Source organism: Jaculus jaculus, chromosome 8 (genome assembly GCF_020740685.1).
Source record: "Jaculus jaculus isolate mJacJac1 chromosome 8, mJacJac1.mat.Y.cur, whole genome shotgun sequence".
NCBI lineage: Eukaryota > Metazoa > Chordata > Mammalia > Rodentia > Dipodidae > Jaculus > Jaculus jaculus.
The window spans coordinates 90,392,103-90,413,606 of NC_059109.1; the positions used below are offsets into that span (position 1 = coordinate 90,392,103).

General features: G+C 40.0%; 1 protein-coding gene across 4 annotated transcripts in view; it reads right to left on the minus strand.

The window, feature by feature from the left end:
- Positions 1-21,504, minus strand: part of Pak5 (p21 (RAC1) activated kinase 5) — a 312,771-nt gene that overhangs the window by 131,098 nt on the left and 160,169 nt on the right. For all 4 annotated transcript variants that reach the window (XM_004661518.2, XM_045157197.1, XM_045157199.1 and 1 more), the window contains one exon: positions 874-1,088. In XM_004661518.2, coding sequence (XP_004661575.2) covers positions 874-1,077 — 204 coding nt within the window. In that variant the 5' untranslated portion in view covers positions 1,078-1,088. The remainder of the gene's footprint in view (positions 1-873; positions 1,089-21,504) is intronic.

Genomic DNA, 21,504 nt, shown 5'->3' on the forward strand with positions numbered 1-21,504 from the left:
TATATTTTTATAAATATAATTTATGATTATTAAAATCTGTTTGTATTATGTTTTATATAATAGGTACAAATATTTTGAGAGCAAATAGAAAACCATAGAGTTTTTTTCTAATACAATACTTATCAGAGGTTATTATCAATATTAACCAGAAGAGGTCAGTAACATTTTTCAGTAGAAACACTTCAAACCACTATCTAAAGTAGAAATAAAAAATTCCTAAGTTATGGTTGAATTTTACATATGTGATTTTTTTATTTTAATTTTTTTTATTAGTTAGTTTTATACTCAGTGAATATAGTCAAGTTGGTACCATTGTTAGGCTTATTCACGGCCTACTCCCTCCCCCGGGCCCTCCTTGTTGAGGTATATGGGTTATTCATTGTGGAGTTAGCCCACAGTTATGGGTAGAAATGTGTCTGTGTATCATGACCCTAAATGTGGTTCTGACATTCTCCCCACCTCCTCTTCTGCAAAAATTCCCTGAGCCATGTTGGGTTCATTTTTGGTCTGCTTCAGGTGTTGGGGGCCTCTGGGTCTCTGGATATCTGATTTGGTAGGAGTTTATGGTTTTCTGCATCCATCTCCTTCACCCTTGTGCTGGTAGCTGTTTCACCAAGAAAATAGCACCCTTGCTTGTTTCGCCAGTTATTCTTAGTTTCAGCATATATGTGATTTTTAAAAAACAAGCAATACATGAAAGCTAAGTTTCCTTATTATATGCTATAATGGGCAATAAATGAAAACTAGTTATGGTTAACATACGAATGTTGAAAAACATTGTGTGATGTAATCATTTACAGCTTGACACTAAAGATGGCACACTTTATCAGATCAGAGCTTGTTTCATAAGCCAATCTACAAAGCCTCACATACCTTCATGGGTGCCAGCTGAATGGGTGTAATGCAGGAAGGGTCCACCATGGGCTTGGGCCTGTTGGCAGTGTCTGCTAACAGGCTGTGCCATTGCTGGGGAAGGCCAGTAAACTTCTGCTCTTGTGGGTCAAACCCAGTGTGAACCCTGTGTTCAAAGTTGGATGGGCCAGATATTTCAATCTTTTTCTTTTTCTTCCCAAACATGATGTAAAATTCTGTGAAATACAAATTGAAAGGAGAGTTCTCATTATATTATGCTGCTAAAAGACAAGAAAGTTAATTTTCATTTATTTGCTTGACTCTTTTTAGCTATTCCTCCAGATACTAGTTGCAAAAGACAAAATTAGATTTTTCAGGATGTGTAATTGATAATTTCATTTTACATTTTAGTCCTGGCCTTAAACAATCCCTGTGGAGTATAGTTGCCAGACCTGTTGATGCCGGATTTGTCCATGTGACCTGTTTTGACCAAGGGACTCTAGACAACAGGCCAGTTTGGGGTGGAGATGTGTTTCCACCCCCCTTGTGTTCTGGCCATTTGCCAGATACACAAAGTGGTGCATGCATCTGGAATTCATTTGCAGTAGCCGGAAGCCCTGACATGCCATTCATTCCTTCTCTCTCTCTCTGTCTCTCTCTCTCTCTCTCTCTTTCTCCCTTCCTCCTCAATGTGATGGTGCAGGACTTTAATCCCTATTAAAGGCAGGGGAAGGCAGAAGTAGGAGGATCACTGTGACTTCACGGTCAGCCTGAGCCGACATAGTGAATTCCAGACCAGCCTGGGCTAGAGTGAGACCCCACCTTGAAAAAATCCAAAAAATAAAATGAAATAATAACTCCTTTTTCTTCTTTTTAGCCACTTCTTGCTAATTTTCAGGCAGAGTTTGAAAACTGCCTTCCTGGTCTCTAAGTTTCTATCCCTTCCTAGATCTGGATATTCTTTCAGTGATGATCAGGTCCCAGTATTACCATCAAACCTGTCATGGCTTGGATCTGAATTGTCCCAAAAGGCTCTTGTATTGAAGGCTTGGTTCTCATATGATAGTGCTATTGAGAAGTGGTTGGATCTTGCGGGTACAGAATGGTAGGATATGCGGGACCTTACTGGAGAAAGAAGGTGATTGTGGACCTGATTTTAAAGGTGTTTCTTACTATAGTTCTCTTTTTTCTCTCTGCCTCCTGGCCAATATAGAGTGGATTGGCTCAACCATATGCTCTCAGCTTTGTTGTTTTCCCTCATTTCAGGCTCAAAGCATTGGGACCTAGCCACCATGCATGGAGCTGTGAGGCAAAAATAAGCCTTTCTTCCTTCCCCCATCGAGATGATTTTCTCAAGTATTTTGTCACCAGGACTGCAATGGTTAAGTTCTGTTGTCAGCTTGATCAGAATAGGAATCCATAGACATTCTTCTTGGACAAATCTATGAGGTTGCTTCCAGGAAGGATTGACTGAAGGAGGAGGTCCTTCCTTTAGAGTGAGCCCTTCCTCCAGGTGAGCAGCCCTTGTGGTAGGCTTTTTGTAAGGAAGCCCTGAGAGAAAACAGCCCCTTCCTCTCACCTGGCTGCCTATGCTGCCTGCTGGTGAGTACTTCACATGCATGTACATCTATCCTGTTCAGATATCCTTCCTGGGCATTGAAACCAAGTTTCCTTAGACTTCTAGTACAGACTGAAGACCAGAGGTTCTCCAGGAAACTTCCAGACCTTCATTGTTGGATTGGGACTGCTCAGGCATTCAGCCTCATTGACTAAGCAGCTACCAGTTCCTGGACTCTCAGACCTACAGACAGCTATTGTTGGGCTACAGTAAGCTAATCCAATAAATTTCATTTTCAATACAATTTATTCTATTGGTTCTATTCCTCTAAAGAATTCTAACTAATACAGAGACAGAGAAATTTGCTTAACAGAGAAATATCATCTTCTTCATCCTGGTTGTTACTTCAGATTAATCTGTACACTCATAAAAAAGGATAAGAGGGCTGGAGAGATGATTTTGTAGTTAAGGCATTTGCCTGGGAAGCCAAAGGACCCAGATTCAACTCCCCAGGACCCACATAAGCCAGATGTACACGGTGGTACATGCATCTGGAGTTAATTTGCAGTAGCTGGAGACCCTGGTATGCCCATTTTCTTTCTCTCTCTCTCTCTCTTTGTCTCTCTCTCTATAAGCCTATTTCTGTCCATCTCTCAAATAAATCAAATAAAAGGTTCTTTTGATAAAGGAGGCTGGAGAGATGGCTTAGTGGTTAAGGTGCTTGCCTGAGAAGCCTAAGGACCCATGTTCAATATCTCTCACTAGGTGACACAAGTGTCTGTAGTTCAGTTTCAGTGGCTTAGGTCCTGGCATGCCAATTCTCTCTCTCTTTTGCTTTAAAAAAAACAAGGACAAGCTCAAAACACTTTGCTATGTTTTCTGGCTTGGACAAAACAACAATTAAAAAGAAACTCTTTGTGGGATGGGGTGGTTCATAGATGGAACGCTAGCACTTGGGATGCTGAAGTAGGAAGATCATGACCATGAGGCCAGCCTTGGCTACAGAAGGAGTCCCTGTCTCAAAAAAAAAAAAAAAAAAAAAGAAGCCAAATAAATCACATGAAAAAAAACCAAACTAACAACCAAAAAGTACTTTAATATCCATACTAAGTTATGTTTAATACATAAAAGGTGGTGTGGTATATAATTAATAAATACTGGACGGTCTTAACACCTGGACACACACTCAAATTTTAAAGAAGCAAGTGAATGCAGGGGGAGCAGTACAAGGCAACACAGGACCACTGGGTCAAGTTCTTGGGTCAGCCACTCCCACACTGACTCTAGACTTGATAATTTGCTGTGGCCAATGGGACAGGAGAAAAAATGCAATGCAAGCATGCAGTGTGATTATATGTTGGGGCTTGACCTCTTGCTGTCTCAGAACCTGCGGTCTTCAGAAGAATAGACTATGCTGACTTTTAGGATGTAGTCATTTGTCACCCCAGCCAACAACCAGCTGAACTCCAGAGACAAGAGTTGCTTCACTGATCTGCAGCATTTACATGAGCAAGCCTGGCTGAGCTGGACCCTCAGGTTTTGACCTATAGAATCAGTATACAAATGCTCTAGACCATAATTATTTGAAGTAAATTACTGCATAGAGAGAGAGAGAAAAAGAGCTCAAAGTACCTATCATCTCATACCTTACATCTTCAGATTCTTATCATTTTTTTCTCAATTTTTAACTCTGTGAACTTTTAAGTAACAATGACCAATCTGGGTGACTAGATAAGCACAATCACCTTAACTCCAAGAGTCTTGATTATGGTAGGAATGGTTGCAGGCATGGAATGTTTTTAGTGGCAGCAAATTCAATGAAATCAGCAGCTCTTTGTATCTTCTTTATTTAGTGACCATAAAACACATCCAAAAATGCAATTTTGTAATTCATTGACTGAGTCAACTTGACATTTTAATAGACTTTAGCTATGACACTATTTGAAAAGGAGAAAATATTTCAGGAAGCTCATCTGGGAATAGTCCTTTTGCATACGTTCATACCTGAGCAAGCACTGAAAACGCTTGAGCAAATACTTTTGGAATGAGACTAGAAATGTCTTGTTTTCTTCCTCATCATGAATTTCCCAGTGGTTCTGGGCCATTAGTTGAGAGTATACAAAAGAAAATATCAGTGAACTAACACTTCCTGCTTTTAAATAAGGGGATTGTGGAGAGTAATCCCCCTGCTGAATTAATCTACCTATACAGCATCCTGTAACACTATGCTACGTAATTGAAGTGGTGACAAACACAGTTTACATGTTTACTAAGTCTGAGATAAGAGTTATAGAGAAGCAGCTGGGATTGGTGGCATATGCCTGTAACACAGCACTCAGAGGGCAGAGAGAGGCAGTATTGCCACAAGCTTGAGGACAGACTGTGCTACATACTAAGGCTCTGTTTATTTATTTCTTTTTTTAGAGCTGAGAGATGGCTCATTGGATAAAGCACGTGCCACTCAAGCTGGAGTACACAAGTTCAACAATAATGATAACAACAACAATAATAATAACCTTGAAGCTGAGGCAGGTTTCTACAATCCCAGCACACGTGAGGCTGATGCTGACACTGAGATGGGAGATGGAGACAGGAAAAATTTCCAGAAGCCCATGGGGGAGCACAGTAAATAATAACAGCAAATCAAGAATCCAAAGCAAGAACAACTGCCATGAATGAGGTGGAAAGGCAACCAGATGCCAGCTTTCCAAGGTCCTCTCCCAGCGGCCACACAGGGAATAGCTAATTCCAAGTGCTCTGGATGAGAGAAGTATCAGACACCCAGTGCCTGAGGGTTTTATTCCACATTGTTAACATAAGTACCCTTCACCCAAAGTTATGACTCTAGAAAAAAGGAAGGACTGGTGAAAGCCACAGTGTCTGTACAGTGAGCTGTACTTTCTAGGAAATGAATGGTGGGAAACCTTCCTGGGGTCCAGGTTCTCAGGTGCCAACCTTGCAAATAAGTTTTTCTAAGACTCGCAGTTCTAGGCTAGCTTTTCAAATTCTTTTTGCATAGGATGTGGGATTATTTCAAGTTTTACAGAGAGTAAACAAATGCTGAGAGCTGAGATTGCAAAGTGGCTGAACCAGAGATTCAGAATGTCAAAGTTTGTGGTGTTTTTAATCATCATACCTGCAGAGACCCACCTGATCCTTCCTGGGGAGCCCTGTGAGTGGGGATGGTTGGCTTTAGTGAAAGGAATTAGGAGATTCTGAAAATTTTTAGGTTTTTCTTTGTCAGTGGCAGTGGAGGGGCGTAGGGTGCATGGAGCCCAGCACTTCCAGGAGTAGCCTGGGGAGCTCTCCTTTTAGGAACCTCTACTCAGCTAATCCAGATGACTGACCATGCCAGAAAAAACTTCAGGACAAGATGGAATAAGGCAGAATTAGTGACTTATTAATTACAAATAAAAGATAATACATACTTTAGAGTTAAGGGTGGAGAGAGAGAGGGGGGAGGGAAGGGAGGGAAGGAAGGAGGGAGGAGGGACTCAAAGTATCTTCACAATGGCTATATATGTGATTTTGTGGCTTTTAAAGTTATATTGCTCAAAGAATTGAGTTACAGCAAGATTAAAGATTAAGCAAAATTTAAATATTAAATAAAAACTACATTAGTTGGTTTACTTATTCCTCTTGAAGACTTTCCTTTTTCCTCTTGTGGATGACACTGTCAGGTGGTTTGACGAGCTGCGCGGGTTAGAGACGATGCATGTACAGCGACACTCAGGCTCACAAACGAGCCTCCTGGCCCTAAGCAAGCACAGCTCATTGGACTTTTTTTTTTTTTTTTTTTTTTTTTTTTTGGTTTTTCGAGGTAGGGTCTCACTCTGGTCCAGGCTGACCTGGAATTAACTCTGTAGTCTCAGGGTGGCCTTGAACTCATGGTAATCCTCCTACCTCTGCCTCCCGAGTGCTGGGATTAAAGGCGTGCGCCACCACACCCAGCTCATTGGACATTTTTAACATCCTGGTTTGAGATATGTTTACGGAAACAGGATTATTTCTGTAGGAAATATTGGCTTGATCAGTTATGTTGGTTTCAGGGGCTTCTTTACCTATTCACCTTCCTTAAATTTTTTCTCTGTCGTGCCTTACTCTGAAGTCCATCCAGAGAGACCTTTCTTCATTTTTTTTTTAAAATATTTATTTATTTATTTGCATCAGAGAGAGATAGAAGAGAGTCAGACAGAGGGGGAATGGGCATGCCAGGGCCTCCAGCCCCTGCACACAAACTCCATATGCATGTGCCTCTTTTGTGCATCTGGCTTTACATGGGCACTGGGGAATCCAATCCAAATCCTTAGGCTTTATAGGCAAACTGTTGAGCCGTATATGCAGCCCTCAGAGAGAACTTTCTGTGGAACTATAGATTCTGTATCTGAGCAGGTAGAGAGGTTGTTGAAGCTGCACCCAGCCCGACTCTCCTGCTGGAGAATGAAGGGCTCTCACAGGGCAGCTTCTGTGTTACAGCATTTTTCTTGAGAGCCAGCAAAACTTTCAGAACAACTTGGTGGAGATTCTTCTTATGGAAAATTTGCCATTGGGGCTAGAGAGACGGCTTAGCAGTTAAGGTACTTGCCTGCAAAGCCAAAGGACCCAGGTTCAACTCCCCAGGACCCATGTAAGCCAGATGCACAAGGGGATGCACACATGTGGCTGGGGGCCCTTGCATGGCCATTCTTTCTTTTTCTCTATGTGCCTATTGTCCTCTTTCTCAAATAAATAAATAAATAAAAATAGAATGTTGAAAAAAAGAGAAAATTTGCCGTTGGTTTAAATGCTAGTTTAGCTCAGCCTTAACAAAAATAGATTCTTGAAAACAGCAGTGACTTGAATGACAAATTTGAGGGGTGTGTGTGTGTGTGTGTGTGTGTGTGTGTGTATGTTGAGGTGGGAAGTGAAATTACTTTCTTAATTAAGCTTGGAAAAAAAAATCGTGTGACAAAAGTTTCTTCTGTGGGGCTTTCCAAGATCTTTTTGTTATATTTTATAGGTAAGAAGGAAGATAGCAAACAGACCCCCAAGCCCATCCTTGCTTGTGAAGATTTCTTGAAAACTCAGAGCAAACCTTGCCTTCATGGATGGTCTCAGTATCTGTGGTGGTTTGACTCAGGTGCCCCCCATTAACTTAGGTGTTTTGAATGCTAGGTTCCTATCTGATGGAGATGTGGGAATTAATGCCTCCTGGAGAGAGTGTATTGTTGGAGGTAGGCTTATGGGTATTATAGCCAGTGTCCCTTGCCAGTGTTTGGCATACTATCCTGCTTCTATTGTCCACTTTATGTTGCCCAGGGGGCGATGCCCATTCTCTGGTCATGCCATTATATTCCCTGCCATCATGGAGCTTTCTCTCAAGTCTATAAGCCAAAATAAGCTCCCCTTTTCCCCAAAACATGCTCTTGGTCGGGTGATTTCTCACAGCAATGTGAATCTGACTGCAACACTATCTGATATTCTTACATGAAAGTGGAATCTTGGAAATCAAGACAAGGAAATCCAAATTTGCTAACTACAGTGTCTGTTTGTGCATGCCATGGTTTTCTCAACCTTCAAGCTGTCTTCAAGAACACCTCAGCTTTGGACCCTGCCTTGGTAGGTTGTCTCACTTTAAGCACACATCTAGTTTAACAATTCCTGGAGGCAGATGTCTCCCATTTCAGGCTCTGTTAGGAGGGACAGTGAGCAGAGACTCAGAGAGGAACCAGCCAGGTTAAGAAGTAGTACCTGGCACCATGTGAGTTGGTTGCTTGGGCTAGTGTCACAGCACCTTTCTATGGGTCAGAAGATGCCCCTGTGTATCTGGGACAAATCATGTGTCAGATAGTGCTCTGTGCATGAAAACTCAAATATATGTTTCACAGTGAGTAAGCCAAAGCATAGGGAAATTCAAGCATGGGATCAAATTCACATAAGTAGGAAGATGGGGTAAGATTCAAGGCCAAGAGTTCACCTCCTGAGGACAGGCTGACAACAAGTGTTCCATTACCTTGAATACCTATTCTGCCTTCAGTGTGTGACATGTCCCTAGTCAGACAGTCTCCCTGTGACTTCTCTCTAAAAGAGGCGACCCCAGATTTGCCTTGCTCCTGCAATAGTTGGGATAACTAAATAAGGTCTTAGCAGAACACAACAATAAGACACAATACAATTCAGTATAACACAATGCAATGTAACACAATACAATGCATGACAACAATAACAATATTAACTATCAAGAGGTGAGTTCTCTCTGGAATAAGACAATATCTGGTGTAAGGTTGATGGTCATTCTCTTGCGGAATCCTGGTGATTCCATAACACATTTATTTTGCAAGCATGGGATGAGGCTTATGAAGGTGAGCTCACTTGATTCCTTAAGGTTTCCTGGCTAACAAGTGAGAGAAATAGATTCCAATCTATGTCTACTTCATGCTTGGCTTTGAAGTGCTGTCCATGACTGCTGGATTGTAAAGTACTATCTTATCCTTTGTGTGGTATTACATTTACCTAAAAATAACTGTTATCCAATACCAATTATCATGCAAGTAGATCAATTTTGTGGTACACAGGCACATGAGGAGTGGGGGGTGGTCCCTAATATCACTTTATGTCACTGTTTGAAGAAAAAAAAAACACCAAAATATCTGCCACTTTGTAAAATGAAAGTGCTTTAAAAAATAAGTTTTTCAAACAGATCATTACAAAATGAGAAGTATAATAACTTTGGGAAAGACAGAGACTGTAATTGTTCTTGGCTCATCAGTAAACAAGGGGAAAATCACAGAATGGCAAATATAAGGCAAGAGATTGAGTAACAAAGCTAAATTCTTATTTATACTGGAAAGCTGAAAATAGAAATGTTCAAAATTGGTATGATATGGTGTGTGTATGTAAAATCCTCGAAAAAATAAATGCGAATTTAAGGCTCGGTCATGGTAGACTAGAAAGAACACAGGAGCTCAACATGGAGTAGGTCAGCATTATTATATTTCTCATACCTTTTGTAAACTATATGTGTGTACCTCTTTCCCAAAGTACTTTAAAACCAACTCAAACTAATATTTTAAAATATGAACATAATAAGAATATATTAAATACAATTTTTGAAAATTCATCAGAAAAAGATTTATTTTCATGCTTTGAAAAATATTTTCACTGTTTTGAAATCATCTAGCACAGTCACCCCCAGATTTCAATTGCTGCTATCCTTTGGGAAGTATAGCAGATGAGAACTTGGCCTTCCCAAAAGTAGCAGTCCACTAAAATTCAGTTTGACTGAAAGGTGGAAGCCCATAGAGATGAGTGTTCATAGATGTGTCTGAATCTTGTGTTGATTTCTAGTGCTGGGCTCTTCCCTATTTTTCCCACTGCTCTACTTTACTCACTAACACAACGTAGTACTGGCAACCTCCTCCTCACTGCAGTAGCCATGTCCACTGAAGTAGCATGCTGCTTGAGAAAAGAATAGCTCTTCTGAGAGTTGTACTGAACATTTAAAATTGCATAAACTGATGGAAACATGTGAGGAAACCACTGGACAAAAAATAATGCCACCTATGTCTGTCCTTTCTAGAACATGTCATAGCACACATAGGGTATGATTATGGAAGAGTAAACTTAAGGGCACTTTTTGTGTACATGGGAAAATGCACAACAATTTTACTCAGGCAAAATTTAAAACTCTACTTGACTTTAAGAATACTTATAGAAAATTAACTTAACCATTTTATTCTCCTTAGTGTTTCAGGACTATGAATTCAATTTGCAACTTTCTTACCCAAAGTCTGACTTTATATACATAATTTATCAGGATCAGGCAAAGTACAGGGTTCCAATAGGTAGCAAGAGGCTGTTTGGCTTCCAGTTTTTTCTTTAGGACAAAGGACTGACTGATCTGAATTTTGCTTCCCAGGTAGATGAAGGGACAGCTAACAGAGCTTATAATATCTGATTGGAGTAGGTACTGTGATGATCAATCTTGCCACCTTGATGAAATTTAGAATTACAGTAGAAACAAATTTCTTGGCAAGTCTAGGAGGAAGTTTCTAGACTAGGTTAACTGAGGTGGGATGACCCACCATGATATGGGAAGCAGCATGTCATGGACTGGTGTCTTGGACCATTTAAAAAAGAGGAAAAATGTTGAGGACCAACATTTATCTCTCTCTCCTTCCAGACAATGGATGCAATGTGAAGAGCCACCTCAAGCTCTGTTTCCATGACTTCCCCTATATGACGGGCTGTACCTTCAACCTGTGAGCTACAATATGTCAATCTTCCCTCCCTTTTGGCCCCCTTATCTTCTTCCTTCTCTCCCTCCCTCCCTCCTTTCCTTCTTTTCTCCCTTCCTTCCTTCTAGTTATTTTATCTGGTATTTGTCATAGCAACAAGAAAGGTAAGTAACACAGGTGCTTTGCTGATTTATTTTAGTTGACATACTATCACTTCTTTGTGCCTCAGAAGATGATTTCTGTAACCGTATCACCAGCATTTTTCCTTGCTTTTATCATTTCATTGCATTTGGCCAGTAAGCAGCCTTGGGTGGGTGGAGGTTTATGTTTGATTTTTATTCCTTCAGTTTTCTCTATGTCTTGCCTATATTCCCAAAGCTTGCAGCTTCTCTTGGGGCAAAACTATTCCCTCAATTTCTTCAGGTCCCTTTAGGGGTAGGTATGGGATGTTTTCCTACTGGTTCCAGTCCACAGATGCTTCTGCACTGGTAATAGTTTCTCTGAGCCTTGCTTGCATATTCCAGGCAAGCCCTTCCTGCTCTGGTGCTCACTGTGGTGGTACCCTTGTAGGATTTACGGCTTTCACTTATCAAGACTCATCAGAGATTAGAGAATGTTTACTTGAAGCCGCAAACTCTCCAGTATCCATTCAGAGACCTCTGATCCCAGTGTGTTCTCTGTCGTGATTCTATTTTTATTTTTAGTTGTTTTTTTTTTTTTTTTTTTCTGCTTTGATCTTTAACCCTGAGGCTTGAAGCTTGATGTGTTTTAAAAAGCAAGTTAGGCATTTTGTAAAACAGTTTTCTTTATGAAATTATCTAAAAGAGCAAAGATAAAAGAATTTTATTAAACATTTCTATTGCCCCTCAGGCAGCCCAATTTCTCACTTAATGCTTAATGTAGCATTGCAGTGGAAAGCCTGGCTCTCCACCAAGTGCAGTCACATCTGCCAATTCTGCAATTCAGGAAAGTCACTTTTCCTTCTATTTTTTTTTTTTTTTTTTTTTTTGCAAAAAGCTCATTAGAAAAATGGGACTAACAATAACCTTCCTCAGTAGGCTATTGTACGATGCCCGAAAAGTAAGACAAGAGTATATAATGTGAGCTTGGCTCATAGCAAGCAGTCAGCATTTGTTGCTTCTCTCAATTCTGCACTTGATGGACTAGGAAGAATTCTGAAAGGTAGGTAGGAGGTGGTAACTCCACTCTAACCCAGGCCCAACCAGTGCCAGGAGTGCGTCCGCTCATCACGTCAGGTGGATGGCACAGTTTACACAACATTCACTTGGGCCTTACCGCAAGTGATAGGTTCCAGCATTGTGGCTCTTTGACCCAGCCACAGCAGGTCTAAATGGCATGGAAGGTGGTGATGGTGCAAATATTGTCAGTGTACTAAAGGCCAGGGACCTTTGCATTTAAAAATGAACCAATAAGGTAAATTTTATGTTAAGCATATTTTAAAATAACAAAGACCATAAGACATAATGGTACATATATGTTCCAGGTCCTTCAACCTGTGTGAGAGGAAGGAGTTAGCTGACAGGGTCCACACTGAAGATAGGATGGACAGAAGTCAATCTATCAGACAAGTTTCTTGGACATTTCTTTTTCAACGTATCAATCAATGATTTCCAACTTGTGCCATTGACAACTAAACAGGATTATGTTTTCAATTCCTACAGCTGAAATAAGGAGCTAATATAACCATTGGACTATTAATTTTTCTAGAAACACAGACATCTGGAGACATAGAAAGATTAAAAACATAGACTAAAAAAGCATGCCTTTAATGTGCATCTTAAGACCGAACCATTTCTCACTCCTCCTTCATGAGAGGGTTTTTATTTTTTAGCCTCAGATTGAAAAACCTGGCATGTGTAATAATGGATATTTAAGTACTTCAGAAATACCCACTTGTGTTGAGATAATGCAGGTTTAATGGCTATCCTGTCATTGGTAAAAGAAAAATGGCTGTTTCAAAATCACATTACAAAGGCAAAAGTGTGAACCACACATCTCCTGGTTGAGACACAGACTTACCATAGCCTTAGAATCAAGAACTAAAGATGCAATGGGATTCTAGTTATATTAAAATATTAAAAAAATGTAAGAATACAAAATATAAAATCTAGGGGTGGGTTCATAACATAATCTAATAAGTAAGTTGTTTTCTAAGAAATGTCAAAGATGTTTTAACCCTTCCTTGGATTCTTTTAGTACTGTCTGTTAACTAGTCCCATAGGACAATTGTTATGTTCCACTGGGTTCTTCCCACCCCTGAGAAACTGCTTCATGGTTTTGGCTAATCAAAATAAATATTCTTTTAAAATTTACTTATTTATTTATTTACAAGGAGAGAGAGAGAGAGAGAGAGAGAGAGAAAGAGAGAGACAGAAACAGAGAGAGAAAGAGAAAGAATGTGCCAAGGCCTCTAGCCACTGCGAACAAACTCCAGATGTATGTACCACTTTGGGCAACTGGTTTAATGTGGGTATTGGGGAATTGACCCTGGGTTAGGCTTTGCAGGCAAGGGCCTTAAACACAAAGCTATCTCATCAGCCCCTAAATGATTATTCTTATACTTTGTTGCCATTTCTATTGCCCAGGCACTCTTGATCCATTCACCCTATGTTCTGCTCCTACTCTTCTGACTTAAGTTCTAATCCAGCTGTATCTGCCTTCTCTACACTGAAGTCCCCTTTCTTCTCTGTGGATTTGGCCCTGGCTTCTAAGCTCCATCCTTTAGAGGTGAACTCAGCCTTCAGAACTGACTCTTGCTTTTCTCACTTGGCATTTCTATTTTGAGAACTTTTTTAGACTTTAGATCCTTTTCTGTGGACACCATGGGATCCCACTTATGTAATTTCTCCTTCTCATCCAGACTTTCTGGTTTTCTTAATGCTGGAGGACGTAGCATGGTCTGATCTGGTACATTCACCCGTCCCACTCCATGTGGGGTGATTGGCATTACAGGACCTTTCTGTTAACTCAGTTCTTTCCACTGGCTTCAACCCATCAATCTCATTTTCCTGCTACCCAACACTCCGGAACAACAGAAGTCATTCTTTAAGGAAAACATAAATGCTCGGGAGTTCCTATCATTTTTACATTATCAGAATGATAAGTTAACACTGACGAAAGGATGTGTTCACTGCTACAGTTGAAAGCAGCTATTTCACCATAGTTTCGGCTTTGGAGTTTATATCCTCCTTAGGCCAGTGATCCAAAATATGGAGATAGAGTCTGTGTTCCTCTCCTTAGCTCCAGGTCTATTCATCCCAAACTTTTCTTGGATTATTGATTATTCCTGTTCTTGACACTTGGCATCTCCCAAATGGAACTTCTGGTCTTCCCATTGCTCCACCTGCTCTTGTTCTTCAGGTCTCAGGTCACCTCTCTACAGTATCATCTTACACCACATTGCTAAAGCCAGTTCTGGAAATGTACATTGACATACCCTCATCCCTCATTGTGTACATCCAGTGATCATCAATGCCTGTATGTTCCAGCCCCACAGGTCTATACTAATATACTATACTAATTTCTTCTTGTTGCTGGAACAAGCAAATTAACACTAATTTAGCAGCTTAGATCATATAACTTAATAGTTCTGGACACTAAAAATGTAAAGTGAGTCTCACTGGGTAAAAATAAAGGTGGGGCAGTGTCTCTTTCAGAAGGTTCTAGAGGTAACTCCATTTCCATGCCTTTCCCAGCATTCCTTGGCTTTTAGATCCTCACTCCATGTTCAAAGCTAGCAGCACTGCATCTCTCCTGATGGTCCTTGCACTGTTCACCTTACCTTCTGTTGTCACCAGGATCCATCCAGACACAGTTTATTGGAGGAAGGGATTGATTTCAAGTTTACAGATGCAGGGGAAGTTCAACCAGTGGTGGAAGAAGCTGGCTCCCTTTCACAATTCAAACAGAGAGAAGCCCACCAACAGCCAGCATCACAAAACATGAACAACCCAAGCTCAAACTGCTCTCCACATTCCTTTGGGCTAAAATAAAGACCCAAACCTATATACACCTAGGGCTGAACTCCAGTATTCATCCTCAATGATACCTCCTCCAGCCTAGAAGTTAGTGATCCAAGTTACAAACTTATATTTTAATAAAATACCTGAATCTATGGGGCCATACATTCACACTGTCACATTCAAATTACCATACCTTCTGACCCTCCTCTTGTAATTGTAAGGAACTTTGTTATTCTATTGAGCTCACTGTGATAATGACCTGCTATAATATTCATTTATCAGTAATGGTAGCCACAGCATCCTTATGTCCTTTTGACAATTCACAGGTCACAAGGGCATTATTTTGCTGCTGTGCCCACACTGTCAATGCACTATTTGTGTCACCATCATTTCTTGTCTGAAACTACAAATGTATGTTAATTCATTCAACTAAATTTGCATCCTTCTAAGCCTCTTGTGAATCCCAGCATATCTATTTCCTTATGTTCTCCCAATTCTTGTTGTATAACTATTGTGATAGGAAAAAGATCAGATTATATCTGGGGGCAGGAGAGATGGTTCAGCAGTTACATGTGCTTCCTGCTCAAGCATGAATCCCTGAGGGGGCCTGAAACCAAACTCACATAGAAACCACCATAAAACAGGAATGGCTACGCATGTTTGTTACCCCAATCCTGTGGGGAGCATTTCTAGCCCTTGAAAATGTTAGGCTTCAAGTCAGTATGAGTCTCTGTAGCAAGGACAGCACAGGTAGGTGAGTGATGGAAGAAGATACCTGATTTCTCTTCAAGCTGCTGCAGGTGAGCATGCAGGGCTGCAGCAGCACACACATGTGCATGTGCCACCCACCCCCACAGTACATGACAAAAAGTTAAAACAAAAGAGATTATTTCAAATTGTAAGACATGGACCCTTGCTGGCTGTGGAGAAGCCAAACAGAAGTACACAGAGTAGAAGTTCAAAGTCAATTACTCCATTGGCCCTATCACAAGACCCCAAGCTTGACCTTTCTCTGCTTAATTTTGTGATCCTAACACATAAACCAGATCTTCATATGGAATTAAGACTATACTATGTATACTATGTGGGATTTGCTGTTTTGTGCCATTTAAACTATTTAGGGTGTTACACATACAAACACACATCCCGTAAAAGCAAGTAAGCAACTATTGACTATCTTGCCATTCCAGCAGACATATTATAAATTCTTATTTTTTTTTAAATTTTATAACTCCATAGGGCTCTATAACTCATGTATTGATTCATATTTAAGGCTTGTTTTGCTCTTATAAACAACATTCCCATGAGACTCCTGGTGTATCTATCAATCTGCATATACGTGAACATAACTGGGGCATAGAATACCAGTTGCCAAAACAATGTGGTAAATGGCATATGTAGTAGTTTCTTAGGGCCACCTTTATAAAGTACCCTGAGTTGCTCAAATTGAAGTTATCTTTTCCCTCATACATCCAGAGTCTGGAAGTCCAAGATGAAGGTGTGAGTGGAGTTGGTTTCTTCTGAGGTCCCTGCTCCTTGCATGGAGATGACTGTGTTCTTCCTGTGTCTTCACATTCAGACTTCCTCCTTATGTCATGGTGTCCCAACTTCCCTTTCTTATAGCAGCACCAGAAATATTGCATTATGGCTCATTCTCATTAGCTGTTGACAACTAGGGCTTCAACATCAATAAATATTGGTTGAATGGTCACTGGGACAAATATTTACATGATAAAGCCAATCTGTCACTTAACCAGATTGAGCTTTTAAAGATATGATATTTTTTTTGGCCTGGAGAGATGGCTTACTGGTTAATACACTTACCTGAAAAGCCAAAGGACCTCAGTTTGAATCTTCAGTACCCATGTAAACCAGATGCACAAGGTGGCACATGCATCTGGAGTTTGTTTGCAGTGGCTGAAAGCCCTGGCACGCCCATTCTGTCTCTCTCTCTCTCTCTGTCTCTTTCCATCTCATAATTAATAAAATATTAAAAAAATAAAATATATTTTTATCAACAAATCATAATTTTTATACATTTGTAGGTATAATGTGCATATACACATTAAGTGTATATATGTATATACATGTGTGTGTGTGTGTATTTATGTATACACTTAATGTGACTTGAGTAAATTGGGTCATGCATATCCATCATTTTAGGTACTTCCTATTTTTGGGGGGAGAAATTTGAAATTTATTATTTGTTATTCTGAAATGCACAATGCATTTTAAAAATTTTATTTTACATACTTATTTAAAAATATTTAATTAATTAATTTATTTATTTATTTGAGAGAGAGAAAAAGAAAGAGACACAGATAAAGAGAGAGAGAGAGAGAGAGAAAGAGAGAGAATAGGCATACCAGGGCCTCCAGCTATTGCAAACAACTCCAGACTCATGTGCCACCATGTGCATCTGGCTTATGTGGGTGCTGGGGACTTAAACCTGGGTCCCTAGGCTTCACAGGCAAGTGCTTTAACAGCTAAGCCATCTCTCCAGCTCTATTTATTTTATTTTTTTGAGATACAGTCTCACTGTGTAGCCCAGGCTGGCCTTGAAGCTGAGATACTCCTGTCTCAATCTTCCCAGTCCTGATTAGTGGTGTGCACTGCCACACCTGACTTTATGGCACATGACTATTGACATACTCATCCGGTGGTTCACCCTTTTGTTGCATAACCTATTCTATGTACAAGTCTGTACTCTTTGATGGTCTTGACAAGAGGATAAACCACAGGGTGAGATTAGCAGCATGGGACATGCATGCACCAGAATCTCTACCTCAGGCTTCTCAGCAACCCTCATGAACATAGATAGAACTTGACAGCTGCAGAGGAGGATAAAGAGAACTAGGGTCTTTAAATTTTTTCCTCATATGTTTTCTTGACTATGTCATAAATATTTATTAAGAATTTACAACGTACCAAGCATTGCAAGCAAAGTAACAGTAAGTGTGGTGGTTTGAATGCAAAATGACCCCCATAGCCTCATTGTTTGTATAAGCCTCATACTTAACCTTATTTTGAGGAGCCTGCGGAAAGTGGAATATTGCTGGAAGTGGTATGTCACTGGGGTAGATGTGAAGGTTTCATAGTCTAGCTCCTCTCGTCTGAACCAGCTCAATCTTACTGCTGCCTTCCTGCTGATATATGATGACATAAGCCAGCATCCTACTCATTCTATGTTTTCCCCAACATAATGAAAATATTCCCTTGAAACTGTGAGCTGAAATATATTCTTTCCTTCCAGAAGCTGCTTCTTGTCAGGTATTTTGTGCTAGCAATGAGAAAATAACTGCAACAGTTAATGAGACTTTAAGGCATAAAGGAGACAAAGACAAGCATAGTGAAGGCAGAAACCAAGTTTGTTCAAATCCCTGCTCTGCCACTCACAGGGACAACTTGATCATTTCATTCCTGAGTATCTCATCAATAAAGTTAAGCTGATAATTATTATCTTATGTACAAAAGATGTAATATTTAATGAGTTAATTCTTATTAAACCCATCAAACACTGCCTAACAGAATAAACATTTATAAGTATAGATATTATTACAAAGAAAAAATACAGACATGGTGGTGCACGCCTTTAATCACTACATTCAAGAGGGAGAGGTAGGAAGAATGCTGTGAGTTGGAGGACAGCCTGGGTCTACAGAGCAAGTTCTAGGTCAGCCTGGGCTAGAGTGAGATCCTACCTCAAAAAACAATAAAGAAAGAAAGATAGAAAGAAAAAAGAATGAAAAAATTGCCTAGGTAAAGAGTCCATGGGATGGGATCTCATTATACTATAATGTGTAAAAGTCTAAAAAATTGTAATTTTGAAACTGTCATATACATTTTGGTCATTTGAAGTTGGATTTTTTTCCCCCAATTTGTACAATGGCCTTGAGATACATCCCAGTGGTTGTGTGTCTCAAGTTTATTCCTTTGTATTGTTTCATGACTACACTATTGAGGGACAGTTTGGTTGTTTCTAGCTTTAGGTAATTATGAGTAAAGGTAATATGAGCAGTATATACAGTTTTTTTGTTGTATATATTACTAATTTTTATATTGCTTATGGAGTAAATCACAGAATTATGGATAAAGTAAAATAAATAATTATAATTAATTTCATCTTTGCTGTGCTTTAAAATATGATTGATAAAAAATTTAAAGTTTCATATGTCATTTATGTTGCATTTTATGTCCAGCTTGATGAGAAAGTCACTTTTTTTTTTTTTTTGAGGTAGGGTTTCACTGTAGTCCAGACTAATGTGAAATTCACTATGTAGTCTCAGGGTGGCCTTGAACTCATGTCAATCCTCCTCCCTCACCCTCCCAAGTGCTGGGATTAAAGGCATGTGCCACCATGCTCCGCAAGAAAGTCATTTTAAGTAAAGTAATAGTCTATCTACTTGTGGTATGGTTATCAGTAAAAAATGCTTTGTGTTCAGTCTTTACACATAAGAAAGTGAAGGTCTTGTGAAATGTGAGAATGGATATTATAGGGAATAAGAACATTAAAGAAAAAGGGTCACAGGAGAAGGGAAACAGGTATGGCTGAAGCAATGCTGATTGAAGAGAGAATGAGCTTATCATGGTCGAGAAATGTTGTCTGGATAACTCCATATTCTCCAGTTTCCTTTTTCACTCTACCTCACTGGTGCTAATAAATATCACCAACCATTTTCTAAAGGTCATGGGCAGGCAAACTTGATGTAGAAAGTATTTTCCCTGTATGTCTTTATGTAGAGTATGATTTTCAAAATAGTTATCGACCCATGTTTTAATCCCGACAATACCACTATTGTTGTTACTTAAAACTCTCTAGCAGTGTCTAGAGGCCCTGGTGTGCCCATTATCTCTCTCTCAAATAAATAAATAAATAATTTTAAAATGGAGGGCTGGAGAGATGGCTTAGTGGTTAAGCACTTGCCTGTGAAGCCTAAGGACCCCGGATCAAGGCTAGATTCCCCAGCACCCACGTTAGCCAGATGCACAAGGGGGCACATGCATCTGGAGTTCGTTTGCAGTGGGGAAGCCCTGGCATGCCCACTCTCCCCTCTCTCTCTCTCTCTCTGCCTCTTTCTTTCTCTGTCTGTTGCTCTCAAATAAATAAATAAATAAAAGGAGCATAGGGTATAAGACATTTGTTGTAGAATATTAGTCTAGTTATAATTAATTTTGCTGGTGTGTATAAGACTCGAACCTTCTCAGTAGATGAACAGTGCAAAGTTGTAATGAGTATGGGCAAAGAATCATGGTTCTTTGATTTTTGTTTTAAACCATTGGGCTCTGTCTCTGGATTTGCTTTCTCCTTAAACAATCCAGCATTCTGATTAAACAGGAACTGCAGTCATGATGGTGGGTCACCTTCAACTGACAACTCTAGGCACAGAAACCACTTCATAGCGTGTTAGTCCCACTTCTGCCTTCTGTTCACCTCTGCATCTTCAAGATGGTAAGTCAGATGAGTGAGAGGACCATTGACAAATCAATTGTCCTCTGACTGTATCATAACTTTCTTCAAACCTGTAGCTTACTTCAATTGTCAAAGCTTCCAAGATTTTCATTTAATTGCCTGTTGCTTGAAGCACCCAAACCCCAGAAGAAACTGAGGGTGATGTTGGTAACAGTGGAACAAGGTATAACCAGAGCATTTAAGGCTCTCAAGATTGTAGGATGAAGCAGAGGTGCTGGCTGTGTGCAAGCAAAATGTAATTTGCTTTGCATTCTAAGATTAAAATTTATATTAGATTAAGATTATTTAATTTCTCCCCAAACTATTTTTATTGGGCATCTACTAGGTGCCAAGCACAGTCAGAGGTACAAAAGACTTGACAAGAAAGCAGAACACCCTTGCTACTCTAAAGGGGCTCCTGGTCTAGTAAGCAGAGAAAAACAATAAATAAGTAAATTGTTAAATATTCAATGTATTAGAATGTGACAGAGCCTGGGGAGGAACAAAACTAAAATGGGATCCTAGTGAGGGTTAGAACATTCATAGTCTGGAGTAAAATTTTTAAACTTTGGGGTCAAAGAAGAGGTGCTATGTAGTAAGGTGATGTTCAAGCAAAGATTTCAAAGCAGTAAGGAAAAATAAAACCACAAAGTGTATCTGGGTCATGAGTATCAGAGCAAGCAACAGCAACTGTGAAGACCTGACTGTGCCAGGTGTGTTTGGGTTAAGGAAGCTCACTAGTGAGGGGCCAGAGAGACATGCTGACCAATGCAGACAGGAATTCAAGCCACCAGGATCAGAGGTTCTTCAGTTGTGGTGGTCTCCATACAAGGACTGCTTGCATCACTAGGGAGCTCATTTAAAAAAGTCAGGTTTAGGGGAACCCACTACAGCTCCATTGAACCAACTACTGGGGTATAGAACCCAGCCATCTGAGTTTGATGATGTCATCAGGGTGACTGTGATGTACACAGGCTTGAGAAGATGGTGTCATGACTGCAGTGGCAGATGTGACTTCATGGGCTGGAGGGAATTTAAGTACTTTCTGACTTGATCTCAAAAAATGACAGGCTATGATGTTATGAGAAGATGCGATGGGTTCTAGGTATATCTATTTCCTAGACCACAAAGGACAGCACAGTGAGGAGATGGTAATTTAGGATCTGGACCTCTTTAGCCTATCCTTTGTGGGGTTCTCCTTGGTTCCTCTAGGTTCTGGGCAAATGGCAGTCCTGGAAGAGGGACTATACCTCTGATATCAACACTAGAATGGAAATATTGGTACCCTTTTTTGATTCTTGAATCACTTAATGAGAATTTTTTCCTATATCTGCTTGTTTACATTACCATAGAGGATTCCCCCTTATTGTTGAGGGTGACATTCGATGGCCAACAGTGGATATGAGAAACTGTGGTTATTACAGAAATGTGTCATTTCAGGTCTTT